At 42.8% G+C, this 18826-nt stretch overlaps 1 protein-coding gene across 1 annotated transcript in view; it reads right to left on the reverse strand.

Moving 5' to 3' along the window:
• Nucleotides 1-4257: 4257 nt before the first annotated feature.
• P3H2 (prolyl 3-hydroxylase 2) overlaps nt 4258-18826 on the reverse strand; it is a 156844-nt gene continuing 142275 nt past the window's right edge. The window contains exons 9-15 of the mRNA XM_032631111.1: nt 18023-18150; nt 17369-17464; nt 16690-16840; nt 15483-15600; nt 14451-14526; nt 10207-10347; nt 4258-5191 (exon numbers count right to left, since the gene is read on the reverse strand). Coding sequence (XP_032487002.1) covers nt 5099-5191; nt 10207-10347; nt 14451-14526; nt 15483-15600; nt 16690-16840; nt 17369-17464; nt 18023-18150 — 803 coding nt within the window. The 3' untranslated portion in view covers nt 4258-5098. The remainder of the gene's footprint in view (nt 5192-10206; nt 10348-14450; nt 14527-15482; nt 15601-16689; nt 16841-17368; nt 17465-18022; nt 18151-18826) is intronic.

The raw sequence follows: 18826 nt of genomic DNA on the forward strand, positions 1-18826 counted from the left end.
ACTTTATAAATGCCAACCATGACTACAACCCTTTGAAACAATGGGATATATGATTTACAGACGGGAAAAAGATGAGACATAACAGGTAATCCTTCTTGTCTGATCCCCACTTTTATCCCCACCCACCATCAGATAGTAATTCAGAGGTAACAATGCCAGCTTGGGAAGAAGGAGGAGGGTTTAAACTGGGGTCTAGATAGGATTTCCAGGGCCTTTTTAGGTACCTCTGTCTTGAGGGAAGTTACCTGAATCTGACAAGACGGGCCAAGGGCAAGAGTTCCCAGAAAGATGGGTGACACCCAATTCCCAGTTTCAAGGGAGGACTCGGATAGAGAAGGCAGCTGGTTGGCCCTTGCAAAGCAGAAGATGGCTTAGAGAAGGACTATTAAGGTGGAAATGCTGTCAAACTCTGCTCTATCCTCAATCTCCAGTAACCTAACAGGGAAAGAAAGGGCAAGACTTACCATGTTCACCCTCTCTCCAGGTGTATCATAGCAAGTGACCAGAAAAGGTGGGTTGTATACTGAATTAACAGAGCATGCAGATTTTCCTCCCTAGCAATGTGTGTCAGGAGAAGAGGGGGCTGGAATATTTTGTTTGGCTATTTTTCTGGTGGGCTCTTCATCTTTCAAGAAACTATTGTATTCAAATTCCATAGTTTCAGAGGTGAGTCACTCAAAAGCCAGCTTTTCACAGAGCTGATGCCATCCATCGTAGAGCGAGGCAGGATCAGTGATCAGATGGTTCCAGACTTGACGCTGTCTGGCCTCCGAGGTCAGAAGCAGGCACAGAAAACACCGTGATTTACCCGGGGATGTGAGAATGAGGAGACTGACAGCAAGAGCCTGCAGCTGCAACCCAGCAGTGAGCTCCAACGGTGGTGGACGTTACGTGTCTCAGTGTGCCTGAAGAAATCGCCCAGGTCCAGAACGGAACGGGCCCTTGTGTCTCGTGCTGGAAACATCAAATTATCTGGGGGGTAGAAGATTTGCGGGTGGGATGAGGGGCTGTGGGGGGAGGTCACTTCACATCACAGGCTTCTTGACAGGATGTATGTAGCCAGGGATCATAACCATGGGCTCAATCAAACTTGCAGTTTGGGAGTTTCTGCAAGTGGCTCCTGTCTCCCGGAAGAGTTTTGGATGTGGGAACAGTTCAACTTTTTCTCACTTCTCAGCCATACATTGTCAGTCACCTTGGGATGTTTCATTCTTTGGCATCAAGAACTAGTGAGGTGGCCCTCATTGCCTCCTTTCTTGACGTCAGTGAACGAGTTGTTCCCCATGGCTGTCTTCTGTGAAATAATTCAGCATTTGTACTGCAATTAAAACTCATAGGTGTATGTTATTAAATGGTACTGACTCATTCCACGGTTTCTCCTCAGCTGAAGAAGTGCCAGAAAATGCTATGCACAAAGCAGTGATGAAGACTGTGTGCCTCACACATCCAAAGAGATCACTCTGTCCTGTGTCGGGGTTTTCTCAAGAAGAAATTGAAGTTCCAGATTCTTTCTGCCTTGGAGGGAGAGGAAAATGGCACCTGACTAGAACCTTCTTCCCTTCTTCCCTTTTGTGAGTTTCATAAAAGCAGGGCCAGGCACCAGGTATTTGCTTCATTGAATTAGGCAACCATGATCAAAATCCCTCAGAGGAGATACACACAGGAGATTCGCCTTCACACATCAGCAGGAAAATAGAGGAGGAGAAAAAGTTTAGATTTTATAAAAACCTAACTCTGTTCTTTACATGAATGTGCCATTTTATATTAAATATGCCTGGGGGCAAACAAGCTGGTACTTTATTTCTTCCCTCCTGTTCAAAAGACTGTGCTTCTGCCTCAGACATGGACACTCCAAGCCCGGGGACCACAGGCTCTGACTTCTCTTCACTGCTCTCCGTTTCCTCATCTATAAAATGGGAATCATAATCTGGGCCTGGAACAGCTCTTGGCGTTCCTAGTGTGAGAACCTGTTCTGCGTCATAAACATTCAATACAACAATACAAGTGAAAAAATAAACTCTGTAAAACCGCAGGCTTTGGGCTTCCCGGGTGGCGCAGTGGTTGAGAATCTGCCTGCCAATTCAGGGGACACGGGTTCGAGCCCTGGTCTGGGAGGATCCCACATGCTGCGGAGCAACTGGGCCCATGAGCCACAACTACTGAGCCTGTGCGTCTGGAGCCTGTGCTCTGCAACAAGAGACGCCGCGATAGTGAGAGGCCCGTGCGAGAGCCCACGCACCGCGATGAACAGTGGCCCCTGCTCGCCGCAACTAGAGAAAGCCCTCGCACAGAAAGGAAGACCCAACATAGCCATAAATAAATAAATAAATAGATAGATAAATAAATAAACTGCAGGCTTTTTACGCAAGGGATAGTCATCAAGACAAGTGGTTGTTCTCCAAGTGATATCGATGAAGAGTCCTAGACTTGGAGTCATAAAAATTGAGCTTCTTAGCCTAGGCTGCCTCAAGCACATACAGTACTTTTAAGTGAATTAGAAAAAGGCACCCCTTGTGACAGAGTCCTGCAGGTCTGTGGACTGATGAGCAAGTAGCATTTTGGGGCCAAACAGAAAAAGGCACACCTTCCTCTAGTGGACGCTGCCCTGTGCCTGGATTCTCATATAACTCAATTCAGCAGCCCTGGCTCTTCCTGCTTAAATTCTGGAACCACACAATCATTTTTATTACCTCTGAGCCTCCTTTTCCTTCCAGACAGAAAGAAAGAATTGAATTGTGATTTCTATGACCTCCTTGAGCTCTAAAAGCTACAAAAATTCTAATGAGCTTTCCCTTCCTTCTACACAAGGGACTAGGCATCACATAGATTGAAATTCCTGAGCTTGATCTTTTAAAAATCATCTGATGACACTCCCTAATATTTGAATGAAATTGTGTATGGTTTGATGTGGGGCAGATTAAAACATAAATGCTTGAGAGTATACGTGATGTCCCAGGTAGAACCGGACACGGGTAGCCTGCCAAACAAGAATAACGACTCTGCGTTGTCAGCAAGGAAACAAGATGGGGATCTACCCCAATGCCCATCTATTGAGGTCTCTGCTCACTGTCTGTGGGGCTGAATGGCAGTCAGTGCTGGAGTCCTAGCCTCTCCCAGAGCGCCCAGAGCATCCAGGAAGCGTGGGCTGTAAGGAGCCAAAGACTGTTTTCTTTGTTGACGCCTTGTTGCCAGAAAACAGAAATTAGATCCTTGGCCAGAACCTCCTATCAGCAAATCTGAGTGCCAGCAAATGCTTCTCAGTAAGAGAGCAAATAGTAACCTCCCTTTCCAAAGCTCAGGGATTTTCAGCCCTAAAATTAGGTTTCAAGTTTTAAAATCACACATACACATAATGGACCCATTCACAATTCTGAAAAAGTTGGTAGAAGTAAATTTGGTTGTATTTGTGAATATTTCTAAAATCAGTTTCATGGTTTATTTCATTTTAGCTTTGTTTTGTATTTAGAGCAAGAGGGAGGGCTTTTGGAAACAATTACAGCCAATGATGTCATTTTCAGAGAAGGAAACTGAAGCCCAGAAAGGGAAAGAAAGTAGCTCCAGGTCACACAGCAGAGCATATTTGATCAGGCTGGGATTATAATCTGATGCTCTTTTCACTCTCCCATGATGAAAATGCAACCAGAAGGTTGGGTGAAAAACGGATGGCACATAAATCATTATGACTCAATTTTTCAGTCTCAAAGGATGAATGTTCTTACCACTACCCAAGATCATAAATGGCAGAAAGTAAATGTGATTTTAAGAAAATGCTTTTATCTGCTGGTTTTCTTAAGGGCTACAACCTCTACCACTGTCCATCACAGAGGCAGATGATCTCCCATGGGTTAGTGGAGCAGACTCTCTCAGCTAGAACAATCTCAGTCCCCACCCCCCAAAACATTGTCTGCAGTGTCTTCCTTAGAATTCACACCAAGGACCAGATGTTCTCTGGATTAACGCCTGTTTGCTAACCATCTGTTTCTTCACAAGTAATGCTCCCATCTTCTTGTAGCCCCAAAGCACCTGCCAGCAAAACTAGCCATGGCCCAGTATTACCCCGGGTGGTCCCCAAAGCTCCTGGGGGATCACAAAACCATTACCTGGAGACAAACAAAACATTTGGGGGAAGAAAAATAAACGCCAAATATTAAAAGAAGGCTCCCTTTATTTAAAAAATCAGATACAAGCACTAAAATCCGTGAGCTGGAGAGCACCGAAGAGAAGGGGACCCCAAAATATATGCAGATGGAGAGTGGAATCAATCAGAAATCCATTTTATTCTTCCTGAAGAACAAAACACACCTTCTCAACAGTGGACCCCACTCTCAGGCAATGTGGCCATGGTGCCCTGATTCAGGTGGGATTAAAGATTTCCTTCCAAAGTCACTGGGATGAAGAGCCATTCCACTTCAACCCCTGTACAACCTTTTTGAAGACACAACTCCTCGGGCAGTCCTTTCTGGCACCCGGTTGGAGGGCGAATTGAAGTTTCCAGCGTAAGGGTGCTCTCTGCTGAAAACACCAGAGTCACAAACTCCACCCAGGCCCTGGGAAGGCTGAGCTCCCCCATCTCACGCCGTCCTCATCAGAGTCGTTCCTTTGCAGAGCTTGGGGGCCCTCAAGCCAGCAATACCTGAAGCAGTTCTGACCTCACCAGAGACTCCTCAGACTCAAACTCATGGCCGTCAGCCCTGGGGGAGATGGTGGCTGAAAGGCACACAGCCAGGAGGGCCTTCTGAGTCCAAATCACACGCTAACTTTAGACGTGGGCATGTCAGGGAGCTGTTGTTTCGCCAAGAATGGACTTACTCTTTCTGCTTGAGTTTTAGGATCTACAGCAAATGAATTGTGTGTGTGTGTGTGTGTGTGTGTGTGTGTGTGGTGGGGAGGGCGTGACTGGGCTTTGAGAGATGACCTGTTGAAAAACCAAGACACAAAGACTGAGAGGGGAAAAGCAAGCATCCTTAGGCACAGAAGGGAGATCTGGTCACTCATATTAACCTGTTCATTTATACCGTGGCTCTGTACAAAAATAAAAAGGTTCTCATAAGATTAACAGTTTAAATAAATATCTGATAGAATACTCTTTTTCTCGTTTTTATAGCTCATCTTTGGGGTTGATATTTGGTCTGTGCTTCCCTTGCTGTGCTTGATCCAGGATCGCGATCACTTCATCAGCCTGTATTCGCTCCTGCAAAAAAAGACAATTTACACATTGCTGTTACAAGCATACTAGTCAGTGGCAGAAGCTTCCTCAACACTTCCAGGCATCCATCTGTAATGGATGGGTGCTAAATCTGGCTAAGAAGGAAACCTCATCTCCATCCCTACCCGGGTACCTTCTCTTAACTTCCCTATGTCCTGAGCAATCACTTTCCAAGATTTCTCTCTTGCCAAGCAATCTTGTATATTCAACTGCTGACTTCCCTTGCTACTTTGTGGTCCCACAGAGATCTCCAATTCAGTTCTCCAGGTCAGTGTTCAAGCTGAATTCACCATTTTCTCCCCCACAGGCCTACTCTGTCCCCTTCACATATTTCTTCTCTCAGTAAAGACCACCACTGCTCCCCGATTTGCCCCAAAGGCCTGACCAGGGTTTCTTGGATCTGATAAATCACCAGTCCTCTCTGTTCTGCCTCCTGTTTCTGCCCCCTCTTTTTTTCAGTGCACATACTGTTGCCTTACTTGAGGCCACTGTTTCTCAACCTTGGCACGGCTGACGTCTTGGAGCAGATAACTCTCTGTTGGGTGGGTTGTCCTGTGCATTGTAGGATGTTTAGCGGCATCCCTGGCTTCTGCCTACTACAGGTAACCAGTGGCACATGCCTGGCCCCAAGTCGTGACAACGAAACATGTCTCTAAATGTTGCCAAATGTGCCCTACAGGACGCACAATCGCTCCTGCTTGAGGACCATGGGTTTACGCGCTCATCCTCTCTTAACTCAGTTACTGCGGCAGCTTCCAAATTGATCTGTTTCACACCCCCTCCCACGTGCTTCTGATGGACTCTCTGCACTTGAAGCGTGATCCCCGCCCTTTCCTGCTCACTGCTCACAACCCTCACGTGGGTTCCCGTGGCTCCACGCTCCAGGTCGGACCTTCTTTTTTTTTTTTTTGTGGTACGCGGGCCTCTCACTGTTGTGGCCTCTCCCATTGCAGAACACAGGCTCCGGACGTGCAGGCTCAGTGGCCATGGCTCACGGGCCCAGTTGCTCTGCAGCATGTGGGATCCTCCCAGACCAGGGCTCGAACCCGTGTCCCCTGCATTGGCAGGCGGATTCTCAACCACTGTGCCACCAGGGAAGCCTCCAGGTCCGACCTTCTTGATGTGCTTATAAGGACTCTGACTTTTCTCTCTTCTTCAGCTCACCTTGTCTTCCCCCCTCGCCTCACCTTACATTCCACCGTCCTGACTTACCGCAAGGTCTCTGAATGCAGCACTCTGAGAAGGACTTCCTAATTCTAGTCCAGGTTAAGTGCCCCTAGGATTTAAAGGATGCTTCCATTGTGCTTTCTCTTATCCCCACACCAATCCTTCAACAGGCCCAGCTGGTCTACCTCCAAATGGCATCTCCAATCGCCCACATCTTTTCACCGTCTTTATCATGACTCTAGTCTACGATGTGTTAGCTACAGTAATCTTTCCTCTTCTGTAACTCCTGGGGCTGGAGGAGGTGAGGAAGGAATATGGCGTCCCCTGTACAGTTAGAGTAGAATTCATATTTCTTGAGCAGCTTTTCCATCCGATCGCCACCTCCTCTGTGCCCTCTTTTCAGCCCGCTCTCCGCCTTGCATGCCCTGTTCTGGCCACCCAGGCTTCCTTTGCTTCTTGACTGTTCTGTGCTCCTTCTTGTCTCTGGGCCTTTACAACCTCTTCTCCCCCTGGAATACTCCTTCGAAGACCTTTACCACGGTTAGCTTCTTCTTGTCACTTGTCTGGGGGCCCCTCACACTTCACCCCCGGCTCCTTTTTACTCTCAGATCAGTTGCCTTGTTCTCTTTCCCACACATCATTTCTCACTATCTGAAAATCCCTCAATTATTTATTCTTTTACTTATTTGTTGTCTTTTTTCATTAGAAGGTAAGCTCCATGAAAGCAGGGAGTCTTGTCATGTTCAGTCACTGTTGTTTTTCCTGTGTCCAGAAAAGCTACAGACATTTGGCAAGGGAGTATTATAGTTGATGAATAAATACAGAAGTGGATGAAGGGCTGTCCCTGTCTAAAATATCTCTCCCTAAGGAAATCATGCTCATCTTTGAAGGCTCATGTCAAATGCCATCTCCTCAACGAAGCCTTTCCTGGTTTCCTCTTTCTATCCCCTAAACACCATGCATTTTTTTAAATTAATTAATTTTATTTTTAACTGTGTCTCGTCTTGCTGCATGCGGGATCTTTCATTGCTGTGTGCCGGCTCTTCATTGCGGCACATGGGCTTCTCTAGTTGTGGCATGCGGGATCTCTAGTTGTGACCTGTGTGCTCAGTAGTTGTGGCGTATGGGCCGCGGCATGTGAGATCTTAGTTCCTCAGCCAGGGATTGAACCAGTGTCCCCTGCATTGCAGGACGGATTCTTAACCACTGGACCATGAGGGAAGTCCCCACCATGCATTTTTGCCTCTAATAATTCCTACTGAACTTTGCTGTGCTTTTATTACTCAGGCCCCTGTATTATCTCTTCACTTTGACTTCAAGCTCCCTGAAAATAAAAGTTATGTCTTATCTAGTTTGTATCTCCTATAGGTAGTCCCTAGCACAATATCCAGCATAGTGAGTTATATAAAGAACATTTTATGACTTGAAAACAAAGCCTCTTGTATTCAAGAGCTTGTAATTGAGCATAATGTTGACCAAAAGGCACCTACGAGGACCAAACATACTGAATAACAGAAAACTAAACTGTCTTGATGTCCAAGTAAAATGGGCGAGTATTACTTTTATGAATATGGGGAGAACATCTTGCTGATTAGCAAACTGATATAGATACAAAATGTTGCAATCTGAATGCACAGGAGACTGTTGTCACGTACATCCTGAAAGGAAAGATGTTTAAGAGCTGCAAGTCTCTATACAAGCAACTGAAGCTTCTAATATTGGGCATCCTTACCGGTGTATGCTGCTAAATACTCCTTGAGAATTCAGTGCCTTTAAAAGTAATCTATGAGCATGGAAGTCTGCCAGTTCTCATGAGGTATTGATAGGCAGGCTTTCTTTGCCCAGGGATTCAACCTGAGAGCAGATGCCTAACTCAGGGACTCTGAAGATTTTTTGCACATTGAAATCACCTGGGGAGCTTTTAAAACTTCCGACACTTAGGTTACAGCCCAAATCAATTAACCCAGAATTTCCAAGGGTGGTAGACAAAATGTCAATAGTTTGTAAAGATCACCAATTGATTCCAGTGTGGAGCAAAGTCTGGGAATCACGTCATAGGCAAAATTTTCTAGCAGTTGCTTCAGAGGCTCTGGTCATTTTCTTCTGTGACCACTAGATGTCACCACAGCCTGGAGATTGAAGAATTTTCTTAACACTGTACTTTCCAGGTTAGCAAGGCTCAAGGAGAACTTAGTGTTAGCTTATTTAGATATAAAAAATATCTTGGGAGAGAGGGCTGAGGTAATGAATAATAAAACAGGTTATGTGTTCATTGAATTAAGCACTAAAGAGAAAAAAGGACGAGGCAATTTTTCAACAATGTGATAGCTGCACTGCGTACTCAGGTACCTAGGTTCCTTAGTCCAGAAGGAGTAATGTGGAGGAACGCTGACATTATGGATGTGGAGACACAGGAGGAGAGAGGAATTACAGATGAAGGAAGTGAAGTTTTCAGATCTCTCCCTGCTCTGCTCCCTCTGTCAGGACCATTCTTTTCTCTTTCTGTGGCTGGCTATCTTCCTCTGCTCTCTTAGGATTGCGCTTATATACATAAGTCTTCCTTGCTATCCCCCTGCAAACGCAGACTGTTTTCTCCCCGTCATTTGCTTTTCAGCCTTTCTAAGCTCCTCGTGGCCAAAGCTATGCTTTGTTCAACTGTGTCCCCCCAGGGCCTACCTAGTGGAGTTTTCCAGACACAGAGTAGATCTTCCATAAATATTTGGGAAATATATGAAAGAATGCTTAGGGGATATGGCTTAAAAACTGAGCCAGGTTTGATGGCAAAAAGTATATGAGAAACTCATTTTAAAGTTTCTGATGAAATTGGATTCAATTTAGGGATGTAAAGAGGAAATTTGGTTAGAATGCCATTTTCAACACTAGAATTTCATAGCTTCATTAAGACTCAAGGCTGGAGGAGACTTTGAAGTCGTCCGGTTTAGCCCTTGCCATGAAGTTTCAGCCTCAGGTTCAGCGTTCCATGCCAAGCAGTTGCTGAGGCTTTGACTGGAGCCGTCCAGTGACAAGAAACTCAATACTTCCAAACAAGACAAGTTCACCAAATAGTGCTGACGATTAGAAAGTTATTCCTTATGTTGAGCCTAGATTTTCCTCCCAGGGGCTTGTATCCAGAGGTCTTAATTCATCCCTCTGCAGCCTCACAGACAGACACCATAATCTCTGCCCACAGCATCCAGAAGGATGTGATCATGGTCTATTACCCAGGCTAAGCATCCTTAGCTACTTCCAATAGAATAATAACAATATTTTAATATTTAATTTACTAGTAGTAAATGATAAACTTGCAGGTGTCCTCACCCTCTTCTACATATGTTTCATAAATTATTCAGTGAACTCTTAAAGGATTTGTTGAGAAAACAAATCAGTCTTCCCAGTGACCAGTAAAAAATGATTCCTCTCTCGATGCTACAATTTATTAATAAACTCAAGACTAATTAGAGACTGCCAAATATGGCTGTGATGTCTATTTCTGCAAACCTTCATTTCTAAGAACCCATCTGATTAAGAACTGCATTCATAGCCCTTCTTTTCCTCAAACTCATCCTACAAACGTCAAATGTGTAATTGCTAGGTTATGGGTCTGATTAACAAAATCTGTTCTTGCTTAGAAAACAGAGCCAGTGTTGGAAACCAGACAGAAAGGATTCTGTAAAAGTTTTTGTTTGGTTTGGTTTTGGTTTGGTTTTTTTCCCCATGATCTCTAAGATCCCTGAAGGGTTATGAATCAACCCAAAGGGCTTTTCTGATAAATCGGTTCATGAAGCAGGTCTATAGGATGTCTCAGTGGCTTTCTGGGTGGGTCAGAAACTCACCAATTCTCTGTAGAGTGGGTCCAAGGTAAACCACAGAGCCACAGCACACCTCTGGCCCTTGGTGACTGCCTTCACCCCATGCGGGTTCTCTCCTCCAGATGAGAAGCTGATCATACGCCCACACTTTGGTTTTATAGAGGCCTGAGAAAGAGAGTGAAAATTTGACTCTCAATTCCTATACTGTTAACATTTCTACAATCCCCCTTCTCTGTCCTTCTAATGGAATCCTGGGGTTGAAAATTGCTTCAATTTCCTCGTCTGTAAAACAAAGATAAGGTCAAAACAATACGTAATTCAGAAAATAAAGTTATCAGGTAAAACGGTTGGCACAGTCCATGGCAAATGGTAATCGCTCAATACATGCTATGTTGGTGGCTGGTAAACTCCATGAAGGCAAAGCCTCTCTCTTTTAGTTCACGTCTCTAATTTTAGCACTAGTACAACATCTGGCCTAAGCAGATGTACATTTAATATTTGTGGAATGACAAAAACAAACCAAGGGGACATGTAGAGTGCTGGTAAATTCTTATAATTGATCTAGGTAGTGGTTCCATGGATGCACCCTTTCTAATTCCTTATTGTGCATTTATGGTTTGTGAACTACTCATAATACAAAAATGTTTTAAAGTCAAGTCTAATCCCATGTGATACTTTAATTCCTGTTACAATATTCCTGCCCAGTAGTCCTTAGCCAATGTTTTCATACCTCCAGTGATGAGAACACACCACCCCTTCAGATGACCAATTCCATGGCCTCCAGAGCTCTGGAATGATGGGCACAGTCCTTCCAAGCTTGGCTCAGATGGAGCTGTCCACTAATGATTAGGTAGGACAGGGTAGAAGGGAAAGAGGCACTGCTGGGGGCCCTGAGCCAGAGCATTAGATCAAACAAGCAGGCTCTCCAAACTGAGTAAGCGGAAGCGATGGAATATTAGGGGTCTTGCTTCCGTGAATAAAGTGTCTGCTCTAAGCAGAGTTCATTTTTCTTTCTTGAGAAACACAGAAACCTGACTTATTCCATAGTACAGCTTAGAAATAAAAGCAAGAAAGTAGCACCAATCGTTGTACTATTTGATAAGATGGACCAGTTCTAACTAGCTATTTTCTGAATTGAATTGAGTTGATACGTGACCATTAGAAGAACTTTGGTCCCCTTCAGCATAAAATGGGATGGCTAAGTTTTTCCACTGCCATCCTCAGGAGGAATATTTGGAAGATTTCCTGAAGTCCTTGGACGCTACTTAACGTAGGTACTCCCAGACTGTGTGACGAACTTGTGGAAGGTCAAAGGTAAGTGGAGTAGTCAAAGATCCTGAGGTGTGTGTGTGTGTGTGCGTGTGCGTGTGTGTGTTGTGTGTGCGTGTGTTAAAAGGAAGAGCAGAGAAAAGCAGTCACTTTCTGGGTTACTCTTCTGTTCACGATAATTGAGGAGTGATTTGTCTTTGCGAGAGAGAGTTGCTTTTCCCAAGCAGCTTCATCAAAGTGACTTTCTGACATAAATCTAGGTTCCTAGTTACTGGTGCCTCCAGCATCAATCTGATTTTGTGTTTCTGGAGCAGGAATTTGTTGTGCATTTTCACACAGAAACAGCAAGTTAACTAATACTAGAAGACATATGAAGCAGGACAGGAAAGCCTTCCTATACGCATGGCTTTAGGATCTAATTTCAAATTTTCTGAGCTGCTCATCCCCTGATGCTGGTCAAGGGCTTACTTACCCACACACGCTTGCCATTGCTTCTATGTGATTAGAGTCTTGGCCTCAACATCTTACAATACTAAAGAGAGGCTGTGGGAACAATTTAATGCTTTGTCTCTGATGGAAGAATTGAAAATATGTTTACACATGAAGAACTTTGGGAAAAGAAGCTATCCATTGCCTGAAGCAGTTGGGACTGGTTGCAGGTACGTGGAGTCACAAAGGACTAATCTTATCAAGTGGAGAGCATCACCTCTCATAGATCAGGTATGCGGAGGAATAAACAAGCTCCACTAATGACATTGCTTCTAAGGGAAAATGTATTCTGAAGTTTAAATGATTGTAAACATACGTTTGGAACACAGACCCACTGAGTTTAGTTTTTCATGAAGCAAATGGAACTCATTGGATTTTATCTTTTTCAAACTTGCACAGAGAAACCAAAATAACGAAATACCCAATTTCACAAATATGCTGCTGTCGAAAATAATCCATGGCTCTTCCAAGTATGATGAAAGAAAATTCCTTTTGATTTGCATCTAACTGATGATTAAAGTCAGAGAAGGCTTTGTGCTGTACTTGCCTTGAATAAATGTAAATCTTCAGCCACCATTCAGTAATTATACAATTTCCAGATTTTTCCAAAGTAAAGAACTTAGGAGACTATTCTTCCTTGCATAGCACAAAGCTGGGGCATTTCCCTGCTCCAATTTTCCCTCCAGAATCAAGGGAGGGAAAACTGAAAAGAAAAACTATCCATTTCTCTTTGTTATTGGCACTGGTTAACTAAGAATTTTAATTATCTACAAAATGCTCCCAAAACTCTACCATATGCATTAATCTGAAGTAGAACTAATTTTTGAAAATAGCTCTCTCAACTTGGAGCTTTTTCATTAAACATTGTTTAAATTAGTTTTCTTTACTTTTTAGGGGATGGTGGTGGTTAGATTCAGTACTTTTAAAAATAGCTGCATCTTGATCTTAAAAGTATAAATCTTTTAAAAAGGAGTAGTATCTGCTTTCACATCTTTAAAAAGCAGAATTACAGTTAATTTTAATTCAAAAATTGGTGAATTCACACATATTTAATGATTCATTTATGATTCATACATATCAATAATATTCCCGCCTTACTTATTTTCAAACATTGAACATTTCCAAATATGGCCACTAGATGGCGCAGAAGCAAAGAAATCTTTTCAACCACCTGCCTGATTTTCTTTCCAATTGTGTGAGATTCAAACAGTTTTGAACCTGTTAGCAGAGCTCAGAAATCAAATGCTTTCTGCACAGAGGCTTTTCAAAAGTTGATATTTTTGTACTGGCATTTAAACTGAGCCTGGATCATCAGTCTTGATTTAATTTCCCAAATCATGAAGCATCAAAATACTCCCATGATAATATTTAAGCTTTTTACAAAAAAGAGTGTGAGGCATCATGACCTTTTAAATATACAGTACATTAAAGAGTATGAAATATTTTTCTTAATTATATCAATGTTTCTGGACAATTCTAACCAGAATTCCCATAGGTTTTCCCTTTAAATCCAGTAATACATCGTTTTTATATCATTTGCTTACACCCTGGTAGTATGCCATGAATGAGACCAAGAAAAGGGTACAAAATAAGAGGGGAAAGACATAAAACTCAGAAAAAAGTTGTGGAAATAGCTTACATAATGCAAAATCCTTGAAATCTATCACATACATGTCTCAACTATTTTGATTTTGTACAGAGGAAAGAGATATCTCATAATCTACTTATAATTCAAGTATCTCCTCAATCAGAAAACCTCTTTTTTCTACCATGGCATATGCCGTTCGGCTTAAAAACCAAAGATTCTGGCTATACGGTTTATATGTGTTCAGTAGGCTGGTTGTCCAAAGGCATTAGTTTGCTTAGGAAGATGGTGGTTGAGTTTAACTTTCGATTTTTGATCTACGATAGTGTGTTTAGAATCTCTTCCAAAGTATGAATATGTAACACATGTGTGTCTGTGTGAATGTGTATATATCAATTTTCAAGTATAGGTTTACTTACTATCAGAATTATATATATATGTATACATATATATATACACACGCATATCATAATTTGGATAATGAGGGGTATGGAAGCCAATGCTCACCTAACATACAGAGCACCAGGGTACTTGAAAGCCATTCTGTAGAGTCATTTGACTTGTTATAGTCGTGGGTGATTTAAGAATAAGTGTTTTTAAAAAAAAAAAAAAGAATAAGTGTTTTTAGGTTCCCATCAGATTACTTGGCAAAGAATCAGAAGATCTAGGTTCTAGTTCTAAGTCTAACACAAACTAACTATATGATCCTTAATATATATTATTTATATTACCCATCTGTAAAAAGGAAAAGAAGATTTTTATTGATGATTCCATTTCTAACATTTTATAATGTATACATTTACTGGATCTCTCTCCACCTCATGAATTCTCAAGCTCAGAAGTATTTGAAATCCAGCAGTCTTTGGAAAATGGCAAAATTGAGACTAAAAATGCTAGATAAATTTGCAAGAATCGGCTTGCTTACGGTCACAGTTTTGGCATCCATCTCAGTGAATATGAATTCGCCTCCTTCAAAGTCATCATTCATATATAGGAGAGCACTGTAAGAAGAAAGGGAAGCAATTTGTACTCTTATATGACTACACAACATCACCGCAGAACACTGCAGACTGGGCATGAACTGACCAGCCTGATTAGTAAGTTTCCTCTGAACTAAACATTAAAATGATTGACCCTCCTAACCCTCAAGCGTAAGATCAGATGTAGGGTCATAACCCTGAAGTATTTATTTATTCCACTCAGGTTAAAGTTTTAATTATATGTCAGACTTCATCTATCATTTCACCTCCTCCAAATAAAATCTAGCTAGGTTTAATCTAGCCCTTTGATCTCGCCCACAGCATCTAAAACTCTGTTCTTTCCTTTTATACTAGTAACTCGAAAGGATGTATTTTTTCCGTTAAGTAGCTGGAGAGATCTAAGGGGTGTATCCAAGTCTTGCAGATAGGGGGCGCTCAATAAACATGTTTGTATAGAGCACAGGGTAGTAATAATTAACACATTATATACATGATGACTACAACTCCTGACTGTTTACACAGTAAAATATCATTCAATAAGACAAAACTTTTTTGTCCTGAGTTTTCAGTTTCTTACTTACAAAATGCAGACATAGATAAATGATGTGTTGTGATCCCTATGCCTGCTGAGATGCATACCCTGTGTTCTCAGACTGAGATATTAATACATATACCACAAGGAGTATGTTTAAATAAAAGCCAAGTGAGAAAAAAAACCCATAAACTTTACTTTTTATATTAAAACAAAATGGGCATTCTGTGGAATAAGACGCAACAAATCGTGCAGGGATTTTTAAGATAAAAATATGATATGCTGAAATCACTTCTCAGTTGTGGCAGCCGCTTCAGAAGACTGAGCATTTCTGCTTCATTGAGATGAATGTGATGACAAGCAAAACAGATCAGCTTTCTAGTTTCCATGGGGTTTTGATAACTGTTGGGCACAAGTTTGGTTCTGAATCAGATGCTGGCAGTACCTATAGTCCCGGAATGTGTAAGCAGGAGGCTCCTTCCAGCATTCATTGGCCTCTGGATCCAACAGGCAGTTGTCAGCATGGATGGGATGACTGAGGTCATTTCTTCTATCCTGTTGACCTGCCAGAAAAGGGAACAGGGAAGCATGAGAAATTGAATGCCGTAACCTCCAAGAGCAAAGCTGGCAACCTGTCTTCTCCCGTGGCTGGTGCCCCTTGCAAATTTGAGGATCAGAACTCAGAGCAGGCTAAAGAACGCTGGGCAAGCACCGTGAAGAGACTCTGGTCCTGCTTCGATATGAACTTGATGTAAAAAACTGTAGGCAAGTCACACCTGTCTCTTCAGCTATAAAAGTTCTCCGATATAAATATACATGCAGAAATTCCATGCATTTCATGGGCTGTACTTTGTGTGGGACAGTCAAAGGATGAGGATAAAATGCAAACGTCAAAAAGAAAAGATTTGGGCTTCCCTGGTGGCGCAGTGGTTGAGATTCCACCTGCCGATGCAGGGGATACGGGTTCGTGCCCCCGTCCGGGAGGATCCCACATGCCACGGAGTGGCTAGGCCTGTGACCCACGGCCGCTGGGCCTGCGCGTCCGGAGCCTGTGCTCCGCCATGGGGAGGGCCACGGCAGTGAGAGGCCCGCGTACCGCAAAAAAAAAAAAAAAAAAAAAAAGAAAAGAAAAGATTTGATGCAGCTGAAGGTTCACAAGTAGAAAAGTCTACTTCTGTGACATTCTCTCCCCCCCTCCTCCTCAGGAGGGTATAGAAGAGAAGATGTAGAGGAAAAAAATAGTGATGCCAGGGAGTGAGGAGGTCTCTGCCTTTTGAAAACATTTCTTTCAACAATCCTTTTTATCTTCTATGCTTCCCCTCAATGCTGGTGGGCATAATGGTGACTGTAATTTCCAGGTTCTTGAACCCTGAAAAGTGAAACCTAGAGCAGAAAGGTATTTTTCTGTGTGATTGTAGCAAGCAGAAGAAATGGATTTGAAAGGGAAAATAGGTCTTCTAATACTTTAGGGGACCAGCAAAGTAGAAAAAAAGGGAAGGGAAAAATCAGAGTGAGTGAGCTTCTTTTGTTTTAGAAATGTAGAACTCTTCTGAACCGTTAGTCTGACACGTTCATAGAGCTTTGTCCTGCATTGTTTTCTTTCTCATTTCACTGTGGGTAAAAGGGAACATGTTCAGATTCTGGAATCTCACCAGACAGGGCTGTGCGGCAGACCATGTGTGTATAGGAAAAATACAGCGTTGAGTTCAGCATGAAATAGGATTCGACAATCTTTCGAGCCTTCTCGCTGATGTCATAAAACAGACGGGCACTCTTCAGGGAGACTCGGCCTTCATAACCAAACTGAAGAAAAAGAAGAATATTAGAAACCACTGGGTTGATTGGAAGGCTGGAGGAAAACAGATGTTAGGTTTTATTAAGCCAATATAGGACGCTCATCTCTCTGTTGGCTCGTGGGAATACTACTACAAACTTGCGGATTTGGTTTAGGAAAATGAGGGAAAGTTGAGAGCTAATTATCCCTCTCCTCTCCTCTCAGAACACTTTCCTCACTCTTCTACAAAAACACCTCTCGCAGTACAGACTGATAACTTTTTTGAGTACGTTTTCGCCATTGGACCTTGAGCTACTTGAGGACAGGGGGGTTGTGTATTGTCAGATGCCAATCTAGGAAATAGAGTTTGATCAATTGATAACCGAATGGAGGAATGCAGGAGTGATTAAAAACAATGAAGGTGCCATTTCATACTTGCTCCCTTCAATGACCTGATAGGTCTATATCTTAAGCCCTTCTCTTCCCTGTATCTGCCATTCCCAGAAGATCCTGGGATGACCCTTAGGAATTCAAAGCCAAAAAAAGTTAAGTTTTACTTTGAGTGCTTTCAGGACGGTTGCACCTTCAAACTTTTCATTGGGTGTATGGGGTGAAGTCTTTCCTCTGTATCCATCACCAACAAGCATGATTCCCTAGAAGCAAAATACAGGGTGCTTTATTAATGAGGATAATGAATTCATCCCATCTCCCTTTCTGCCTTGACCGCCAGAAAACTGAGAACCAAAGTCAATACTCAGAACCGTCTCCATTTTATTCTAGGATTCCGGTATCATTAATTCTTCCAACCAAAAGAGGCATCGTTATTTAACTTTCACCCCGCATTTTCATTATAAAATGGTGCCACCACTTTCTGTAGAAATGGGTAGAACATAAATAATTAATATATTGATTAATTATTGATAAAAATAAAGAGACTTTTCCCAACAACTTTATATGATAGGCAGGGCACATGCTGGATACAGTTGTCCTAGGAATGAAGCCTCTAGCTCTTCCAGACCCAAGAGCTATGTCCAGAGCTGGACAAAACTACAATCACCCCAACCCAAAGGCTATGAAAGTGCCTCCACAATCAATGTCCTTCTCCTAAAGAAAGTAACGTTTCAGGCCTGGTTTCCTGGCTCCAAGTAAGTCCAGGACCAAAGCTCTTCCATGCTCAGGCCAGACCAGCACAGCAGGCTTCCGGTCCTCACACTAGCCACGCTGTGCAGCTCCCGGCACTGTTCTTTTGACAGGACGTTGTCCAGGAGGACGCGCTGAGTCCCATTCAGCTGCTCGGAGTTGTAGACGAACGTGATGTTCTCATAGAGCAGAGGGCCACCTGCAGGGACAAAACACATGGTTGTCCTTGTTACCTCTGTCCCCAAGGCGGGAAGCACAGAACACCCAACAGCTTTCAATGTGCAGTTCAGGAGTCAGTTTCCTCACGAATATTTAGGAACGCAAAGACAAATTACAAATCTGGAAGCCTGAGAAACGCAATATGGATTCAAGAAAAAGGCAGATGTCTGGCTACCAGGTTTCCCCATGATGTCGTAATTAATATATTACATTTGTATAGGATTCGGGGATTGATAAACTATTTTTTTTCAGTTGATTCCAGGGATGATCCTGCAAAACAGACTGGGCATCTCATAGGATTCTTCTCAGTGAAGACTTTCCAGGATTTTCTCAGCGGTGGGCCCCTCCCTTCTCCACAGCCCTGGGTTCCTACCTCTGCCACAACATCTCATGCAATTACTGGGTGACATGACCTCAGGGTAGGTAAAGACTTTTTAAAGAGATAGCAGGACAACCAAACAATTGAAAAAAAAGAAAGAAAGAAAGAAAGAGAGAAAAAATTATTTGACGACATGTTTGTGTCCTCAGTTCCTAGAGCAGTCCTCAGTCCTAGAGCAAAACCTTCACCAAGTAACTCAGGGAATAAATGCCCATCAGGACAGTCATAACCAAGTCACCTGACTCCTTGCCAGTCTTCTTTCCACCACCTACTGACT

Source organism: Phocoena sinus, chromosome 4 (genome assembly GCF_008692025.1).
Source record: "Phocoena sinus isolate mPhoSin1 chromosome 4, mPhoSin1.pri, whole genome shotgun sequence".
Taxonomy (NCBI): domain Eukaryota; kingdom Metazoa; phylum Chordata; class Mammalia; order Artiodactyla; family Phocoenidae; genus Phocoena; species Phocoena sinus.